General features: G+C 42.1%; 1 protein-coding gene across 22 annotated transcripts in view; it reads left to right on the top strand.

The window, feature by feature from the left end:
- Positions 1-4,021: 4,021 nt before the first annotated feature.
- RIMS2 (regulating synaptic membrane exocytosis 2) overlaps positions 4,022-20,107 on the top strand; it is a 592,618-nt gene continuing 576,532 nt past the window's right edge. For all 22 annotated transcript variants that reach the window (XM_068983626.1, XM_068983609.1, XM_068983618.1 and 19 more), the window contains exon 1: positions 4,022-4,197. In XM_068983626.1, the coding sequence (XP_068839727.1) occupies positions 4,022-4,197 (176 nt within the window). The remainder of the gene's footprint in view (positions 4,198-20,107) is intronic.

Raw genomic sequence — 20,107 nt, 5'->3', positions numbered from 1 at the left:
ATCTGCATTTCTGAGTTAGCTTGTGGCCTGTCAGAGAACTCAATGAAGGATGAAGATGAAGATAGAGAGTTACTCCTAAAGGTAAGTAAGAACAATTCACTTTCAACTCAATTTCAAATGTGTTCATATATTTGAGGGACATGCTTAAGTAAAACATAATGCCTTACAAGATATAATGAGATGTGATAAACATTTTAGGTTAAATACTACACCAGAACAAACAAAACAAAACAGAGATCAAAAGACAGATCTTTGGAAGGTGTTTTAGTTCTCAGCATACCAATCTTACTTTAAATTGGATCTACTACTTTGAAAAGTAGCCCATTTCAAATTCTATGGGATTCTGTATGTTATATAAATACTGTGACAAATTTTTATTTTGAAAAGGTATATGAATCAGAGTAGAAGATGATTTTAAGATACCTCCACTGCTAAGCATTCCCTTTAATAGGAAATACACATGTAGTTGTTTGTAGTAAGGAAATGTAAAAAGGAAATACACTTCTGCTTTATCCAGTCCTATAAGAAATCAGTTATCCCAGTGATACCAGCTTATGCACGTTGAGTTTAATATGCTGGCATTATCTCTAGGCAGGTGAGAGGTAGGAGGGGTTCTGGGAGACCCAGCTGCAGGCACTCAGCATACTTTGTGACTGGCAGAAAACAGTGCTTGGCCCAGGGTGTGACTCTGCTATGAAATAAGCCAAAATTGTTCAGTTTGGACAACCTCTTTTAAGTTCACATTTTATGTACTCAAAATAACAAAGCTTTTTAGCCTCCAGGTAGTCTGTTTCTACTTGGGTTGATAGCTGACTGGGGAATGGAGGTGGTGGTGCTTCAAATCTGGCTCAGAAATAGGTGAATAAGGTAGAGTGTTCCACCCATCCTTTTTGTTTTTAGCTCTAATCTTTCTTTGAAAGGAGCTTTTAGTGTATTTTAGTGGCAGTGAGGTAAAGATCATAGATATGTGTATTTACTGTTACCTGTCATTGCATATTAGTGGAAAGGAGAGTGTGGATGTTATTTAAAAACTCAATATTCCAATTTTAGGTAAAAGAATCAGTCTCACTAGACGTGTTCTTTTTGTTTTCCACTTCCCAGTTTCTCCTCCATTATCTTTTCTTGTAATGCACTTAGTATAGTTTCCAATCTTTGCTATGTTTTAGTCACTTAGGAATTTTCAAAATATACTCTTGACCAGAGTCCTTATGCCAGAGACTGATTCATTTGATCTAGGGTTAGACTCAGGTGATATTTTTAAAAAGTGCAGCTAGGGTTTAAAATTGCCATGGTTTCAAACAGGAGTAAAAGTATGTAGGTTCTAGTTGCGGTGCTGCCACTTACTAGTTGGCTGACCTTAGTCCTCCAGTTCCCATAAAATGATGAGTCTGGATTAGAGATATATAATAATCCCCTAATTCTACAACAAAATCACATAAATCTGGATTCATATGATCTCATTAAACTAACTCCAAAGAGATGAAAACTGAATGACTTGGGGATGTGAGAGCTTGATTTGAAGTAGGTGAGTAATATAAATAAATGAGTAAATAAATAAATAAAAGCACTTAAATAAACTTTTCCCTGACAAGGGGTGGGAGAAAAGAAACAGAAGACATTTATGCTTAGAAATCACAAGAGACTCCCAAGGCAGCTTTGTGTATCCCCCAGGTCTCTTAAATTGGGAGCTAGTCAGATGCTACCCGGGGAACGGGGACTGGGAGGAGGAGAGAGTTTGCTACACACCAAGAAGATAAATATAATACAAGTCCCCAAGGCTTTACACTACTCATCAGACGATAATCTGGCCTGGTACTAAACAGAGCTAGCGTGGAAGGCGGGGTAGGGGTGTGTACGTATACGTACATACACACACGTACACGCACCCCACCTCAGTCATTCACTGCGCTTGCCAAGAAAAGGCAGAAGGGGTGATCCCTGGCAACGAGTCCCCCTGGCCTCAACTCTACCCCTCTCCACTAGCTCCCAGTCCCGCCCCACTCCACCCCACCCAGAGGGTTGTCAGGGAGGGGCTCAGCCCTACCCAAAACACAGGGCAGCGGCGGCCACTGCCATTCTCCAGGAGCTGGTTTTCTGTTCACTCTCAACCTGTTTCATCTTACCCGTCCCTGTGCTTGGAAAACCAGACTCTCCCACTAACCCCACCCCCTGGCTTCCCTGCCACTACTCTCCAGATAAGGCCCGCCAAAGAGGGCCAAATAGAACGAAGCCCTTGGCCCAAGCACCGGCTGATTCTCATTCTCCCACTGATCCTTAGTCCTTTGCCTTCACATTTATAGCCTCCGGTCTCCTCCTCATCCGCACACCTTTCCCAGATAAACCCTAACTCTCCCAATGTCACCTCCCACTTCTCCAGCCTCTCCTGCGCCCTCAGTCAATACCTCTCCGAGCTTTCTTCGCCATAAGGATCCCCCGGGGAACCAACCCCCCCTACCCCGCCCCACCACAAGTCTCCCTCCGTCCAGGACTCCGCCCTTGCCAGCTCAAGAGCCCCTCCAAGCGCTCACACTTTTCCCCCTCCAGCCTGACACCTTGCGCGCCGCCCGCCCCATTCCGGGTTCAAAACCCCTGCGAGCCCTCATTCCCGGATCTCACTCAGTCTCCGGACCCGACACGCCCGCCGCCGGTCCCTGCGCTCCTGGTTCTCTACCTTTCTAGCTGACCCACAGGGCTCTCCATCCACCTCGATTCTTAACTCTGCCCTCTCTACCGACGCCGGCTATCAAGCTCCGCTCTCCACACCCCCGCCCTCGAAACTCCCGCTCTTCTCCTCCTCCCAGCTCACTCTCTTCCCTTGCTTCCCTCCCTCCCACCCTCCCCAACCTCTCCCCGCCTGGCCCCAGTCCACTGATCGCCTTCGGGAGGGTGGGCGCCGCCCGCCGGGCATCCGCGGTGCTCCGGCCTCTACGGCCAGGAGGTGACGCGGCCCCCGCGGGAGGAGCCGGGGAGGCGGAGGGGCGGAGGAGGCGCGGGCGGCGGCACCGAGCGGCGGCGGCAGCAGCAGCGGCGGCGTAGGGAGCGGGCCCTCCGCACCCACTCCACGGACCACAGGGGCGGTGGCAGCTTGAGGGACTCCAGACGGGCGCGTTGATGTGGAAGGACCCGCGCCCGACCCTGCTGCGCGTCGGAGGTCGCTGGGATCCGGGCGCTGGCAGCCGCGAAGCCCCGGCCTCGGGACTGTCCGCCACTAGCCCTTGTCATCCCTACTCCGCTTTCGCTTCCCCGCTCTAGCCCGGAGGGGTGGTCTTCAAGGCTACCCGCCGCCCCACCCCCGGCCCTCTCCTCTTCGTTTCTGGAGGGGGGTCCTCCCTCCGCGGAGCCGGGAGCCCAGTGACGCGTCGGCCGGTGGGACGGCTCGGCAGCTTCTCTGGGAAATTTGCCCCTGCTTCCTCACTCTCCTCTGCGATCCCGCCTCGGCGCCCCTCTTGGCTCGCGGGACGCTGCCTCCCCGGCACTCGGAGCGAGTTCCCGGGACTACCCCCAGGGGGCTGGGTCGCAGCCACCCGTCTCCGCTCCCGAGCGGCGCGCGCAGGGCCCCCGCCTCCGCCGCGGCCGGACACCCTCGCGCCCCGGGCCGGCGCGCCGCCCTCCCGCCCGCTCCTTCCAGTCACCCCACCCTTATCGCCGTCCCCGCCACCTTACTCCACCACCCTCCCCGCGCCCTCCGCGGCCGGGCCCGGCCTCCCGCTCCTCTTCTTGCTCCAACAGCTCACTTGCCAGCCCTTCGTCCCCCGGGGAAAAAGAAACATTTCTCGGAGCGCACTCGTCAGCCCTGCCTTCCCCCCAACCCCGCCGCGCTCGCCCTCCCCTTCCCTTCCCTCCCCCCTTTTCCATCTTGGGGGAGGGGGGCCGTCGCCTGGGATTGAAGGCCATTGATTTGTATGTATTTGTCCCGGCGCCGGAGGCTGCCCCAGCCGCCCGCGCGGGTGCCGCCGCCGCCGCCGCCGCCGCCGGTGGAGTTGCCTCCCGGCTTCCCTAGGGTGGTTGGACTCCACCAAACATGTCGGCTCCTGTCGGGCCGCGGGGCCGCCCGGCTCCCACCCCGGCGGCCTCTCAGCCGCCTCTGCAGCCCGAGATGCCCGACCTCAGCCACCTCACGGAGGAGGAGAGGAAAATCATCCTGGCCGTCATGGATCGGCAGAAGAAAGAAGAGGAGAAGGAGCAGTCGGTGCTGAAGTAAGGACTCCATCTTCCCGCCTCCCTCCCTCCCTGCCCTCCGCCGTCCCCCCCACCTCGGTCGCTGCCCTGCGGCCGCCGGCGCGCCCGGGGATCGCCGCCCTTCCTTCCCGCCGGCGGCGCCTGGGCCACGAGGGTTGCGACCGCCGCCGGCCGCCGGGGCTAGCTTGCTGGGGCTGTCAGAGCGCAGGGGTGTGTGTGTCGGGGAGGGAGAGCGCCGAGGCCGGCCGCGCCGAGCCTGTGGGCGTTGTACTTTTCCCCCGGCGTCCTTCCGGCTTGCCCCGCCGGGCCAGTTCGGCTGCGGGCCCCGGCGGGGCTAGGGGTTGAACACTCTCTCCGCGCGTCCCTGGTCGCTTCCCGCCGCCCCCGCGCGGAGGCAGTGACTGGGGCGAGGAATCCAATATGGCCGTGCACAGGTGCTCCCCGGGCCGGGACCCGGGCGGAGGCGCGCCGGCCGGGGAGGAGGGCGCCGCCGGGGGGCCCGTGGGCCCCGCCTCCGCGGGGCGCTTCTGCCCCGCCAGCCGCTCCCACTGCGGGAAGAGCGGCGCTGCTCACTGTCGCCCCGGGCAGGAGGGCGGCGGTGCGGGCGAGGGGGGCCTGTAATAAACGCTGTCGTGTCCCGGGTGGGTGTGCGGTCGCCGCCATCTTCCAGCCCCTCCCCCTCGGCGGGTGTGTAACACCCTGCACTCTGCCGCTCTTCCTATTTGCAACTAGTAAATCTGCTTAATCTCGAAGAGGCTCCGAAGGGACTCCAGTTCCTCCCGTTACTGCAGCGTGGGCTGCTCCCTACCTTGTGAAGTTCTGCTCCTCGTGCTCGTAGTCTAGGCAGCGGGATCTTGCGGAGGGTGGGACAGTGAAAGCAGCACCCAGGCACCCAGGCACCCAGCACAGTTTAGTGACGGTGTAACTTCAGCACCAGGGAACTGTCCAGAGAGAGAAAGATCTGTAGGCGTTTGAGATTCCTTTTCTTGTCAGTCTAACAAAGAGATGTGTTTCAGCAGGTTTGCTTTTAAATGTTTTACGGTTCTTTGACTTCTCGGTTACTACGTGAAGGAGATTGTGCACAGCATGTGTAACCTTTTTTTAAAAATGTTTTTTCAGCTCAATTCTTTCATTTTTTGAGAAATGCATTATTCATTAAGATTAATTTGTACAGTTTATATACCAAATATGCGACAGTTCTTTCGTGTCGCCTATTTCTAAATTATGCTTTCCCCATATTCTCCACAGAAACACATAGCTGAAAGTGTAGAGTTCCTCTGGGACGGAACTAACACACTGACCTCTAATCATGTAAATTCCAAAAAACAGGTTGTTGAATTCAGTATTCATTAGCACTTAACAAAGAAACAATTCTCTCTACACATATATTTACATATTTTAATAAAAATACTACTTTAAATTATATAACAAACTTATCAAATATCTTTACATGTCCAAGAAAAATACTAGTTCTCAAAAAATACTGAAGGACTAAGAGCAAATGTGCTTCTAACATACAAACTGAAATAAAGAATTGCTTCTTCAAAACTAATTTCTGGGTTTGAATAGTTGTTTGGCAATGTGATTTACTAGTAGGCTTGGGAAATAAAAAAATTGTAAGAGATTTAAGTAGATTATTTTAACTAGTAAAAAATAAAACAATTATTTTAAAGAGCTTTTTGAGCATACTTCTAACTTTTCTTAACTTTACTAACAATGTCAAGCTTTTGATGACTTAGAGTTTGATATTTGGATATATGAATCTGTATTTTCTTATAATTGTTATAAGTATTGCCAAAATGATGCTCAAATTAAATGTGGTTTTATTTGTTTGACTCATATTTAAATGTAGGAAGTGTTTTTATTTTTTTATGGCATGCAGAATTATGCTATTTATTGGCTAGTTCACTGTAGTTCCAAATCTATTTATTTTTCCAATATATAGCAACTTAAATGAACTTTTGAGTACTAAATTAAAAATTATTTAAGGTGAACTATATGTTACATTAGGAGAATGTGAAAGGGTTTTTCCAGATAGGTACGTGTGAGTATTTTACTTTCCTGTGTAAACCTACATACTGTGCAAATGCATATAAAGTTTGTGCATTCATATTTGCATAGTTTAGGTAGAAACAAGCATTCTCTAAGAACATAGTCATACAGTCTATGGAATTATATTGATGAAAAATCTGTTTGTGTTTATGTAAAATATCTATTTGCATCTTTACCTAACTCAGACTTGGAAGGAGTCATACCTCAAAATGATATACATGGTTTCAGAATTAGTTTTGTATCCACTTTAACAAGAAACTATTTGGAGGTTAAATTATAATATATTTGAAACTTTAATTTTTAATGTTCTTTAAAAATACTTTTGCAGAAACCAACATAATATTGTAAAGCAATTACCCTTCTATTAAAAGTAAATAAAAACTACTTTTGGCTTTCATAATAAAATAAGATTAGACAAGGAAGATTAGGAAAAGAATAGACTTTATAATAGAATGATAAAAATGAGACAGATTGTTTTGAGGATTTTGACAATTTACTAATATTTTCAATATTGGCTATTAGGTTACAAATGCTATTTATAAGAATAAATAGTACTAATATTCTTCAATGATTGCTATTTGCCATTAAATTTTAGGGGCCATTTGCTTGGTCATGACTATACTTTGTTTCTCTTTAGTGATGTCTGTTTAATTGCATGTTAACATTTATTCTGAGAGAAGGTCATGGGCAGAGAGAAATAAACTGAAATTCAAACTAATGTCTGCTGCCTTTTAACAGCTATGCTAAAAAATGATTTTGCTGTGTGAAAAATTGAAACCATTGGATGAAAATATTTTTGCATGATCTGTGAGTTTAAATATTCATATTAAGTATTCATACAAAGCAGAATGTGGATACCCAAGGGCATAAGATGATGTACTAGATTACAAGAAGAAAATAATTAAAACTTTTATTTACATTTTTGTCTGTGTTTGAAAAATCAGAAATTAAGTTTTATTGATACTTAATATATAGATTGACAATGCGAAGATGCATATAAGTAAATATACATATTTTAAGAAGTTAGTGCCTGACATATTTTTAGTGAGAAAGGTGAGCGATCAAAACTGATTGAGACCATTGCAGTAAATTCTCTTCTAAGGAGTGTAGATAATTAAAAACTATTTATATTTAATCATTAGCAGTTTCTTCACGGCCTAGCTGGATATTCACATATTCTAGAAGTCTTCGGTCATCACCCGATGTTACAGTTTTACATATGAGTGAGATATTAGGTCTTTGGAAGCATTTTTATATCCAATAGATCCTTCAATGGATCAACAATTACTTTTTTTTAATCCTTACATTAATGCCTTTAACAGTTTTAGTTTGGATAACTCAGTGTATCAGTAAAATCTATAATATTCTTTTACTGATTGAAGTTTTTAAGCCTTGTCTTTTAAGATTGTAAACTTCTTGAGGGCGGGAATAAGAATGTACTGTTCTTTGGAGCCTCTGTTTTGTAGTATCCTTAACACCCGCACATGGTACGTATCTAGTAAGCAATGTTGATTTAACTTCGAGTAATGTTCATTAACAAGAAGCTTACCAAACTTACTGAAAAAATGAAATTTTTTGGACAAAGTGCGTAATTTATTTAAAGTTTATATTTTCCAGTGAGTTTTGTTCTTGTTACTATTTTTTGTTTGTTTTGGGTGTGATGTGAAAAAAATGTAAAGTAAACCCACTGAAATCAATAGAAAAGTATTTTCAGTAAATATTTATTGAGCTTTCTGCTATCCTTGTATCATAGTCTTTTAGATGAGATGTTTTTGGAACAAATTAGAAATTATGTGTTTCTTGCCATGTAAATTATCTTTTCAGCCACAGTTTAGATTTTCTGTTAATGTCAAAGGGATAATTTGCTCTCCTAATAAAAGAAAATGATAAATAAAAATTTGCATGATAGATCAAGGTAATGATTTAGATTACATTTAAAACATAGTTAAGAAGTTTTATATTTTTTAATATTTCAATTTTAAAGTACTTTCCAAAGTCAGTTTATAAACTTCTTTACTTAATAGGTAATATATACATATGATACAAAATTTTTAGCTACCTATTTTCCCTTTCCAGAGGCAACTCCTGTTGCCAGCTTATTTTATACTCTTTCAGAAATATTCTTTGCTCTAGAGTAGATATGTGTGTATATCAAATACTGTGTGTATATATATGTGTGTACACATGTGTGGACTTATATGTGCAAAGATAAAAGGTACAAATATGTCCTGCAGTTTAATGTTAGGAGATCAATTCCACACCCATGAATATATAACTCCCTAATTCATTTTAGGGATATGTTAGGGATATTAAGCTCAGATATGCAGATGACAGCACCCTTATGGCAGAAAGTGAAGAGGAACTAGAAAGTTTCTTGATGAAAGTGAAAGAGGAGAGTGAAAAAGTTGGCTTAAAGCTCAACATTCAGAAAACGAAGATCATGGCATGCGGTCCCATCACTTCATGGGAAATAGATGGGGAAACAGTGGAAACAGTGTCAGACTTTATTTTTGGGGGCTCCAAAATCACTGCAGATGGTGATTGCAGCCATGAAATTAAAAGACGCTTACTTCTTGGAAGGAAAGTTATGACCAACCTAGATAGCGTATTGAAAAGCAGAGACATTACTTTGCCAACAAAGGTCCGTCTAGTCAAGGTTATAGTTTTTCCAGTGGTCATGTATGGATGTGAGAGTTGGACTGTGAAGAAGGCTGAGCACCGAAGAATTGATGCTTTTGAACTGTGGTGTTGGAGAAGACTCTTGAGAGAGTCCCTTGGACTGCAAGGAGATCCAACCAGTCCATCCTAAAGGAGATCAGTCCTGGGTGTTCATTGGAAGGAATGATGCTAAAGCTGAAACTCCAGTACTTTGGCCACCTGATGCGAAGAGTTGACTCATTGGAAAAGACCCTGGTGCTGGGAGGGATTGGGGGCAGGAGAAGGGGACGACAGAGGATGAGATATCTGGATGGCATCACCGACTCAATGGACCTGAGTTTGAGTGAACTTCGGGAGTTGCTGATGGACAGGGAAGCCTGGCGTGCTGCAATTCATGGGGTCACAAAGAGTCGGACATGACTGAGTGACTGAACTGAATTCATTTTAATGGCTGTATGTGTGCCTCTGCGTACATGGTCAGTCGCTTCAGTCATGTCCCACTCTTTGCAACCCTACAGACTATAGTCCGCCAGGCCCCTCTGTCCATGGGATTCTCCAGGCAAGAATAGTGGAGTGGGTTGCCATGCCCTCCCTTCTCCAGGGGATCTTTCCAACCAAGGGATCAAACCCGAGTCTCTTATATCTCTTGCATTTGTACATATATCATTTTCCATATGCATGAATTTGTCTCTTGAATAAATTCCTAGAAATGAGATTCTTTGATCAAAAGGTCATAAAGTGTAACCTTTATATTTTTATAATGTATAAAATAAAAAAATTTACATTTTGATATTGTCACATTTACTTTCATAAAGGAAGTATGCATAAGTGACATATGCTAGGGAGATTTTCATATATCCTTGCTAACTCAGTATGTGGTAGTCTTTGCCAATAGTTTTGGTGGAAAATATGCCATTCTAAAATTTAATTGCAGTTTTCTTATTATCAGTGAGGTTGAGAGCCGTTTACATTTGTTTAGAGCCTTTTGTATTTCTTTTTCTGTTGGTCATTTTCAGTGATTTGTGGAAGCTCTTTATTTGTCATTTGTTTTATGACCTTGTTTATGCCTTTTTTTTTACTAGTCAAGATTTTTTTAAATGTATTTAAATTTATTATTATTATGATTGCCTTTGGGTTTTATGATATGCTTAGAATGATCTTCCTCTTTCTAATATTTAAAATACCATATTTTTTCTTACAGCTAAATGAGATTTTAAGTGTGGCATGTCATCTAATTATGTAATTTAATCATGAAGAGTTAAATAAAAATCATTATTGTACATGCAGTAACCATGGTCATTGCCAAAAATTGAAACTCCGTAGTTTCTAAGGATTCAAAATGCATTTTAAAACATTGCCATTTTATGAGAAAATACCTAATAAACTTTTCATGTATATCCTATATTTTAAAGTAATTAGGACAATTAAATAGTATCTTCTTGTTGATAATATATATTGATAAAATTGATTGTACTGTATGATGAAGAGAGAGGTAGTGGAGGGAAGTGTGATAGGCCAGATGAATTTTGACTTGAAATCTTATTTTACTAACTAATAACTGTAAGGTCTTGCTTACGTTAATAGGCTCTCTGAGGCCATGTTTCCTCATCTGTATTATCTGAGTAATAGCACATGTCCTGAAGGATTGTTGTAATCAATATATACCAGGTGTCCTGGCACAAGTAGGTATGCAATAAATCATTGCTACTAACTGACTATAGATAGGGGTCTCTAACCCTTAATTCTGGGAGAAGGTAATGGCACCCCACTCCAGTACTCTTGCCTAGAAAATCCCATGGGCGGAGGAGCCTGGTAGGCTGCAGTCCATGGGGTCGCTAAGAGTCGGACACGACTGAGCGACTTCCTTTTCACTTTTCACTTTCATGCATTGGAGAAGAAAATGGCAACCCACTCCAGTGTTCTTGCCCGGAGAGTCCCAGGGACGGGGGAGCCTGGTGGGCTGCCGTCTATGGGGTGGCACAGAGTCGGACATGACTGAAGCGACTTAGCTTAGCTTAAACCTTAATTCTGTAGCACTCTTGGATGAAATCTGTCCCCCCGCCCTTCCTTTTGAGAGATTCTTTATGCTGCCTACTCGGAAGTCAAAATATGCCTGGAGGACTTTTAGGTGACTTCATTCTTTGTCAAAGGCTTCCCTGGTAGCTCAGTTGGTAAAGAATCTGCTTGCAGTGCTGGAGACCTTGGTTTGATTTCTGGGTTGCGAAGATCCCTTGGAGAAGGGATAGGCAACCCATTGCGGTATTCATGGGCTTCCCTGGTGGCTCAGATGGTAAAGAATCTGCCTGCAGGGTTCGATCCCTGGTTGGGAAGATCCCCTGGAGGAGGGCATGGCAACCCACTCCAGTATTCTTGCCTGGAGAATCCCCATGAGCAGAGAACCCTGGTGGGATATAGTCCATGGGGTCCAAAGAGTTGGACATGACTGAGAGACTAAGTACACACATTCTTTGTCTAGAAAGCTAGGGACAAGGAGAGGGAAGGTGAATTGGAAGCAGTTTCCCTAGCAGAAAGCATTATTAAAGAGCCTGATAACTAAGGTGATGGTGGTGTTCAGTCACTCAGTTGTGTCTGACTATCTGAGACCCAATGGACCGCAGCACACCAGGCTTCCCTATCCTCCACCATCTCCCGGAGTTTGCTCAAACTCATGTCCGTCGAGTCAATGATGCCATCCAGCCATCTCATCCTCTGTTGTCCCCTTCTCCTCCTGCCTTCAATCTTTTCCAGCATCAAGGTATTTTCTAATGAGTTGGGTCTTCACATCAGGTGGCCACAGTATTGGAGCTTCAACTTCAGCATCAGTCTTTCCAATGAATATTCAGGATTGCTTTCCTTTAGGATGGACTGGTTTGATCTTGCAGTCCAAGGGACTTTCAAGAGTCTTCACCAACACCACAGTTCAAAAGCATCAATTCTTCAGTGCTCAGTATTCTTTATGGTCCAACTCTCACATTCATACATGACTACTGGAAAAACCATAGCTTTGACTAGACGCATCTTTGTTGGCAAAGTAATGTCTCTGCTTTTTAATATGCTATCTAGGTTGTTCATAACTTTTCTTCTTTTTAACTATTACACAATCTTTATTATATATGTTGGATTTAACTAGAACAAATTTTCTTTTTTATATATCTTCTTACATCACTTCTAATGAACTTTTGGAAATGTGAGTGTATTTTAGGAAAATATACAAAGAAGATTAGCCTTGGAAATGACATTTTACAGTTGAAGATTCTCTTTCTCTTTATATGAGCTTACTGAATTATTGCAGAATTTCAAAAAGTGTTTTATTATGAAAGGGAGATAATTTTTGTTGGATTTTGTGACAGGAAATTCTAGAAATATGATTAGAGGTAGGGTTATTAGAAAGGGAAAGTTGAGAATGGGTTTTGACCCAGGAATGATATAATATTGTTCACCTACTTTCTGTCTAAAATTGTTATCAAAAAACTGATGGACAACTAGATAGTATAAATTAGTCTAAGAATGAGTGGCTTTTATATATATGCATCTCAGACGCTCTAATTTATATTTTCCATACAACATAATGCTAGCTAAATGCTTTTTAAAGGCATTTAGAATTGAGAATTTATAGGGTTTATATATTATAAACATTTAATATTTTTGTGTAACACACGTATAGGTTCTGCTAAACAGAGATGCTGGATAAATGCTCCTTTACTCACAGGAAGAAGATGGAATTCTCTATGCCCTTTAGTGTTTTTTCCTCTAAGAAAACTTATGTTCATCTGGGAGGGAGAAATAACAGTTTCACATATCCTGCAACTAGGCTTCTGGGATGCTAAAACTGGGAAAAAAGGATACACTAAATAATATAGCTAGGTACCAATATAATCACAATGGTGTTTATTGATACTTAGTACTTTGGTATTATTCAGTTGACAGATGGAGAAGATGCTAACAACCCTCTTGTTTTGTTGGCATATGAGGTGTCTATTATAATAATTGTTGTAGTGGTTTGCTTCTCAGGCACATACATGAAAAATCTGTTTCATCACATATCACTCACACATAATTCCTTTTGACCAAAAGCTGAAATAGTTAATGCTTTTATTAACACAATTTTTTTTTTCTGTCAAAGTGAATTTTGTTATGGAGGTAGCTAGGTGTTCCTCAAAGATTTCTATTCCTTTTTCATAGAGTTACTGTGCAGTAGCTGTCTAGTCCTACCTTTTCCATCTCCCCTTGTATCTAGATGAGTTCATGTAATTAAGTTCTGGCTGATGACTCTTTGTGACACTATGGGCTGTAGCCTGCCAAGCTCCTTTGTCCATGGGGATTCTCCTGGAAAGAATACTGGAGTGGGTTGTCATGCCCTTCTCCACGGGATATTCCCAACTCAGGGATTGAACTTGCATCTCTTGCATCTCCTGCATTGGTATCTAGATTCTTTACCAGTAGTGCCACCTGGGTACTGAATTTTATTATCACAAGTTGACCTCTCTTCAACGATTGCCTGGTCTAAGCTAACTAAGTCTTAATGCAGCCATTGATTCTTGAATGCAGAATTTATCAGGACATGTCTTTTCCATCCTGTTGGTGACAAGTTGCTGGCTGTACCCTAACTGAGGATTTGTTGAAGGTTTGAGAAAATGCTTACACTGTACCTTAACAGAGATAGTTGCTCAGGGAGTTAAAATAGCATATAGACTTATGATGAGACAGAAGAATTCACAATGCTAAGGATCCATTTTAGAACAAACTGAAGCTTCATGTTAAAAGTTTTGCAGGTTGAAGGCTAGTAATTAAACTCTGTCTCCAAACTGAAGTGTAGGAAGAGTTACAGAACTGGGAGGTGAATTTTTATACAGTTGAATGTTGTTGAATTTTATCATTGCATGTTACGTATTACCCCATTCACCATTCCAAATGTCCTCACTTTTCAGCACTTTGCTGAACACTATAGGAGCTGACCTCTGTGGATTGCACCAGCAGGTATCCCTGTTCTTAGACCTCCGGTTGGTTTCTGTTGATGTGAGACATTGGCAGATTGTATGGAAGGAGAATGACATCAGGTTGTTCGTTCCCAAGTTTCCTCCATACCAGTCTGGTGGCCCTCTTAGCACAGCTATTTTCTTCCAGTTCTGGAAATTGCTTTCCTCTGTTGCTAGCTGTCATACTGCACCATCTCTTGTTGGTTTCCTTAAATCCTGCTCACATCTTTATAAAACGGTACCTTTATTAAGCTCTCCTTAGTTACTCAGTTTGTGCCATCTGTTTCCTGCCAGGACCCAGCCTGATACACTGTAGTTCAGTAAAAATTTATTTGGATTATGAATGTGAATGAATCGTGACTTTAGGTATTCACAACCCACCTCCTTCTATATAATCATAGTAATCTTTTTACAAATCCTTCTCTATATCATGTTCTTTGATTATGCGCATCCTCTTGCTCTTTTCCCGATGTGCTGTTCTGTGTCCAGCTCTATTACTGTGAAGAGATACATCTCTTGGATGTATTTCCACTAGTTGGATGTCTCTCCTTTCAATTTTCGTATCATTCTGTAAATAATTTTTATAATGTTTCTGATATTCAATATTAGTTACTAATCTCTATGTTCTCCTTAGTATAGCTGGTTTCTTTGATGTCAGGGACCAAGTCTTAATCATCTTTTTATGCCTAGTGTAGTACCAGGTGCGTAGTTGTCAGTCAATAAACATTTGTTAATAAAACATGGTGGTCATGGTAGTCATTCTAACTTCCTCACCCTTCCTCAGCTCTCAAGTATAACCAGTTACCAAATCCTGTCTTTATTATCTCCAAAACATCTTGGAAATCTGTCTCTCTTCATCTTCATTGTCACTGCATTGTTTCATGCCTTTATTGTATTTTCCTTAATCATTTCTAAACAAGGATCTTTACTTGAGGCCCGCTTCCTCTAGTCCAGCCTCTCTGTAATAGTCCTACACTCTGACACAGTTTGATTTTAATATCCTTAGTATTCCTTAGTGCCTTCCCATTGCATTTACGATATTGTCCAAACTTCTAGGTATATCATGGAAGTCCCTTTGTAATGTTCTATTAGTGATAAATCCTGATAATCTTTCATGAGCACTATCTGTTTTAATTGTATTGAAGTGAGTTGCCTATTCTTTTTTTTTATCTTCTGTTGTAGTTTGGCATATACTGTTCTCTTTGACTAGAAAGCCCTAACCACTTTCCTCTGGCTAAGTCCTATTGATTCTTAACTGAGATTCATCTCAGGTTTCCAACTTTTGGAAACCGGGCTAGATGACTCTTTGTGCTCATATAACTCTTATTATATACTTTTTATTATACTCTTATTACCTTAATACTCAACAGCCAGCATTTGTTGAATGCTTACTGTGCTATTTTATATATTCATTATCTGATTCACCCACTACAACCATCTTGTGAGATAGTTATTACTTTTCCCACTTTTACAGATGAAAAAAATGAAGGCTTAAGTTGGATGCTCAGAGTTTTCAGTAGGGAGCTAAGATGTAAGCCCAAGCAGTCATATTCCATCAGAATTTGTACTTAGAATCCGCCTGCAATACAGGAGACTCCAGTTCGATCCCTGGGTGTGGAAGATCTCCTGGATAAGGGAATGGCTCCCCACTCCAGTATTCTTGCCTGCGAAGTCCAGTGACAGAGGAGCCTGGCGGGCTACAGTCCATAGGGTCGGTCACAAAGAGTCGGACACGGCTGAGCGACTAAGCACAGCACAGCATGATAGATTAAGCCACCGTTTGCTGATGTTCCAGTAGATACTTTTTTTGCTATAGTGTCAAGTATGTCTTTATTTGAAATAGTAGTTAGCATTTAAGAAAATTCTACCTCCCTTAAAAAAGATTTCTCTGGGCAATAATAATAGTGGTATTGCAGGGGTAGGCAGCCTTGAGGACAGAGCATCTTTGTTAAGACCAGGTTCACTGTCTAGAATATGAGATGGTAAAGTTGATTTCTAGGTGGAAACAAATATAAAGAATATTAGCATAAAGAGTGTTAATATATGGCCAGTGACCACTCTTCAAACATGTTAACTCAGTTAAAGAATTGCCTGCAATATAGGAGACCTGGGTTCCATCCCTGGATCGGGAAGATCCCTTGGAGAAGGGAATGGCTACCCACTCCAGTATTCTTGCCTGGGAATCAACCTACCTTATTTTTAGTAAATACTTTTATGAATGCCCAATATTTTAATACCTGTTGAAAAGACATTGTTACTTTCTTTAATAAAGTATGACCTAGATCTTCCAAGGTTATAAATAGTGTCATTTTTATTAGTTTTCTGCTATTAACAAACTTACTGGCTTAAAACAACAGAAGTTTATTATCGTACAGTTCTGTAAGTCAGAAGTCTGACATAGGTCTTACTGCTGCTGCTGCTGCGAAGTCGCTTCCGTCGTGTCCGACTCTGAGTGACCCCACAGACGGCAGCCCACCAGGCTCCCCATCCCTGGGATTCTCCAGGCAAGAACACTGGAGTGGGTTGCCATTTCCTTCTCCAATGCATGAAAGTGAAAAGTGAAAGTGAGGTCTCTCAGTCGTGTCTGACTCTTCCCAACCCCATGGACTGCAGCCTTCCAGGCTCCTCCATCCATGGGATTTTCCAGGCAAGAGTACTGGAGTGGAGTGCCATTGCCTTCTCCATAGGTCTTACTGGATAGAATCAAAAGAACTGGCTATATTTCTTTCTGGAAGCTACCCAGGGTGGGGGGTGATGGTGGCGACTGGGGGCTGAGGTGGGAGGGAATGTTTTCTTGCTCATTTGGGCTGTTGAAAGAGTTCAGGTCCTTGAGGTTAAATGACTGAGATTCCCATTTCCTTCAGCTATGAGCTGAATGCTGTTTTGACCTCCTAGAGACCTCTTCTCTAGTCTTGCTCATAGCTTGCTACATCTCAGAACCAGCAATGGAGCATTGCTTCCTTCTCATGATGCCATCTTTCTGACCCTTCTTCTGTCACTGCCTCTCTCTCTGTCCACAGCTGGGAGAGATTTTTCTCTTCCAAGAATTCCTATGATTAGATTGGGCCCACCCAGATAGTCCAGAATAATCTTCGTATCTTAGTCACAGCTCTAAAATCTCATTTACCATGTAAGGATACATATATTCACCTTCCTGGGATTAGAAAATGGGCTTCTTTGGTGGTCATTATTCTCCTTATACTTCTTTAGTAAGTGCCACTAGATACAAGTTTGGATATATGTCTTTTATAAAGGAGACATTGAGCTACTCATTTAAAAAAATGTATTTTGTTTTAGAGACATACATTCTAGAATATCTCTGAAATTTTTTATTTTATTTTATGTTTTGCTTTTCCATAGGTTTATAATACTTTATTGCCCTCAAATTACTGCCATCGTGCTCTTCACTTTTCATTTGTTTCCTCCTGAATTAAAATACTGGTCTAACGGGAAGTGGGGTCGGGGGCAAGCAGTGAGAATTGTTTTTGGCTCTGCACATAAGAAACACTTAAGTACTCTTCCTGAGTAGTCTTTTTAGTTAATAATTGGATTTATTTTTATAGATTGAGGAATATGTAATTTTGCCATATGACTAACATAGTGAAGAGTATTGAAACCTTTCCAAATGCAATATTTTCATTATCTGATTTTAAGAGACTCAGTATAAACTGATTTAAAAAGACTCAGTATAAACTTTTTATTGTAGTGTGAATAAATAAAGATTTGAATTTAATCTTTTGACTAGAGTATAATTTTCATTGACATGTTTGGTTGAAGAACCATTTCTTACCCCACAATAAATGTGCTTTCATATATTATTTTTATTTCTTATAATTTTTAGCCAATAAGTCTGACTTAATGAAAGCATGTAGTATTTGAAAATGAAAATGAAAGTAGCTCAGTCGTGTCCAACTCTTTGCAACCCCACAGACTATACAGAATCCATGGAATTCTCCAGGTCAGAATACTGGAGTGGGTAGCTTTTTCCTCCTCCCCAGGATCTTCCCAACCCAGGGATTGAACCCAGGTCTCCTGAATTGCAGGTGGATTCTTTATCAGCTGAGTCACAAGGGAAGTATTTAGTATGATTTAAATTCTATATCAGTGGTCAAAATACAATTAATTGCTTTAACTTTGATGCATAAAATATTAAAAATAGCTATGAAATAGCTAGAAAAAGAAAATAGCCAAAGTTATCTTTCAAAACTACTAATACAAATTCATGTTGCAGCATGAGTTTTATATGTTGGGGTAGACGAGATATCACAGTCCAATCGGAAGACAGAAACTGCAGTAATAATTTGAATAGGGAAATTTTAATATAAAGGATTATTAACTTGTAGCAGAGAGCAGCCACCTTCTTTAGAGCTGGGGCTGAGTACTCAAGGAAGGAACAAACTTGGAGAGGCCCTTTCCCCCATGGCTAAGGCTGAAATTCAGCCCTTGTTGGAAGGTGTGACGATGTCCCATTGAGCTGCCACCAGCTGAGATAGGCAGGAAATCATCTGTGGGGGTGTCGGTGGGGCTGCTGAGAGGTTGGCTAATGTGCTTAGCCAAAGTCACTGGGAAGCCACCTATAGGGTGTCTGTGAGACTTATTGGGATACTGCCTGCTGGGATGCTATTGAAATTTCTGGATCAGTTCCTGCTGGGTGTTGGTGAAACGTGTTGCGTTCTGGTGAGAGTTAGTGCCCAGAGTGAGTGCCGCTGGGTATCCTGTAAGCTCCTGACAGCCAAGCATCGCAGGGAAAAACAACAGAATTCCCAAATCCAGAGAGAGAAGCCCCTTCTTCCTTTTGCTCCAGCTCCCTCTACTGACGAAGCTTAACATTGCGCCAACTGGTAAAGGAGAACCGGGTTGTAGAGTCTGGATTCAGCATTACTAAGTAGGACGAAGAAAGATGGATTAGGAGCTAAGAGGCAACACACTGATAAATTAACTGTCCTCAAATTTCAGTAGCTTAAAACAACACAAGTTTCTTTTTCATGTTGTATGTTTTTATTTGGGTTGCTTGGGGACTTTGCTCCGTGTCATTCTCATTCTTGAACACAGGCTGATGATGGAGATGGTGTATGGAACGTTGAGAGCAGATGAAGAGAGAAACTAGTGAACTGCAGATTGTCTCTTAAAGTTCCCTCTCAGAAATATATATATAACTGCTGTTCACATTTCACTGGCCATAGTAAGTTGCATGATCATGCTCAACTTGGTAGAAAAGTGGAGTCCTACCGTGGTTAGAAGGAGAATCAAATTATTTGTTGAAAAGTATAACTACCACAGAATTGACAGGATTGGTATTAGAAAGTTTGTCAGTTCCTAGGATAGTTATTTATAATTCTCTTTTAAAATTGTTTAATTTGTTATGTAGTGTTTAGGAATTTTAGTGAAAAGTAATATCAACATTAAAATTGATGGTGCTGTTAACTTCTGGAAGAGTGACCCAAAATCTGACAATGACTTTACTCCTTTGTATAAAATAGGGTGAAACATTAATATTTAAGCAGCAGGAAATATATTTTTTGAAGATTAGATACTGACTTTGTTTTTTAATTTTTGCATTAAATTTTTTATATTAACTTATGCTTACATGATATTATGTGAAATGTGAGATGTGTCTTTTTATGCAGAGAAAGGATTCTTTTTTCATTTATGGTCTGTCTTGGATAGGGGATAAAACAAGACTTAGGTGTCTGGATTAGAGTCCAAGCTATGTTATCTTGACGAAGTCACTTCAGCTCCTTAAGCCCTGGAAATGGAGATTGAAAACAACATCCAAAATTCCTTAACTGAATTCCATGGTGCCAGATGTGGTTTAGAATTCAGGTATTTTGAATTCTATTTTGGGGCTTCCACTGTGGCTCAGCGGTAAAGAATCTGTGTGCAGTGCAGGAGATGCAGCTTTGATTCCTGAGTCTGAAAGAGTCCCTAGAGAAGGAGATGGCAACCTACTTCAGTATTCTTGCCTGGGAAACTCCATGGACAGAGGAACCTGGTGGGCTACAGTCCCTGGGGTCACACAAGAGTTGGGCACGACTGAGCAACTAAATAATAACGGCAACAACCCTTTTTTTGGTTTTAGAAACATAAAGGTGCAACCACAGAAGTATGTAACTCTCAGTGGATCAGGACAGCAGCCCCTAAGCAAGTGCGTTTACATATCTCTAGTGAAACGTGAATATTTATAAGTAGGTTAAATAGAGATTACATAAAGCCTCATGCTATTAATAATTCATTTAGATCAA

This window comes from Capricornis sumatraensis, chromosome 11 (assembly GCF_032405125.1).
Source record: "Capricornis sumatraensis isolate serow.1 chromosome 11, serow.2, whole genome shotgun sequence".
NCBI lineage: Eukaryota > Metazoa > Chordata > Mammalia > Artiodactyla > Bovidae > Capricornis > Capricornis sumatraensis.
The sequence above is the reverse complement of the archived record's forward strand: the minus strand, read 5'-3'. Positions and strand labels throughout refer to the sequence as shown.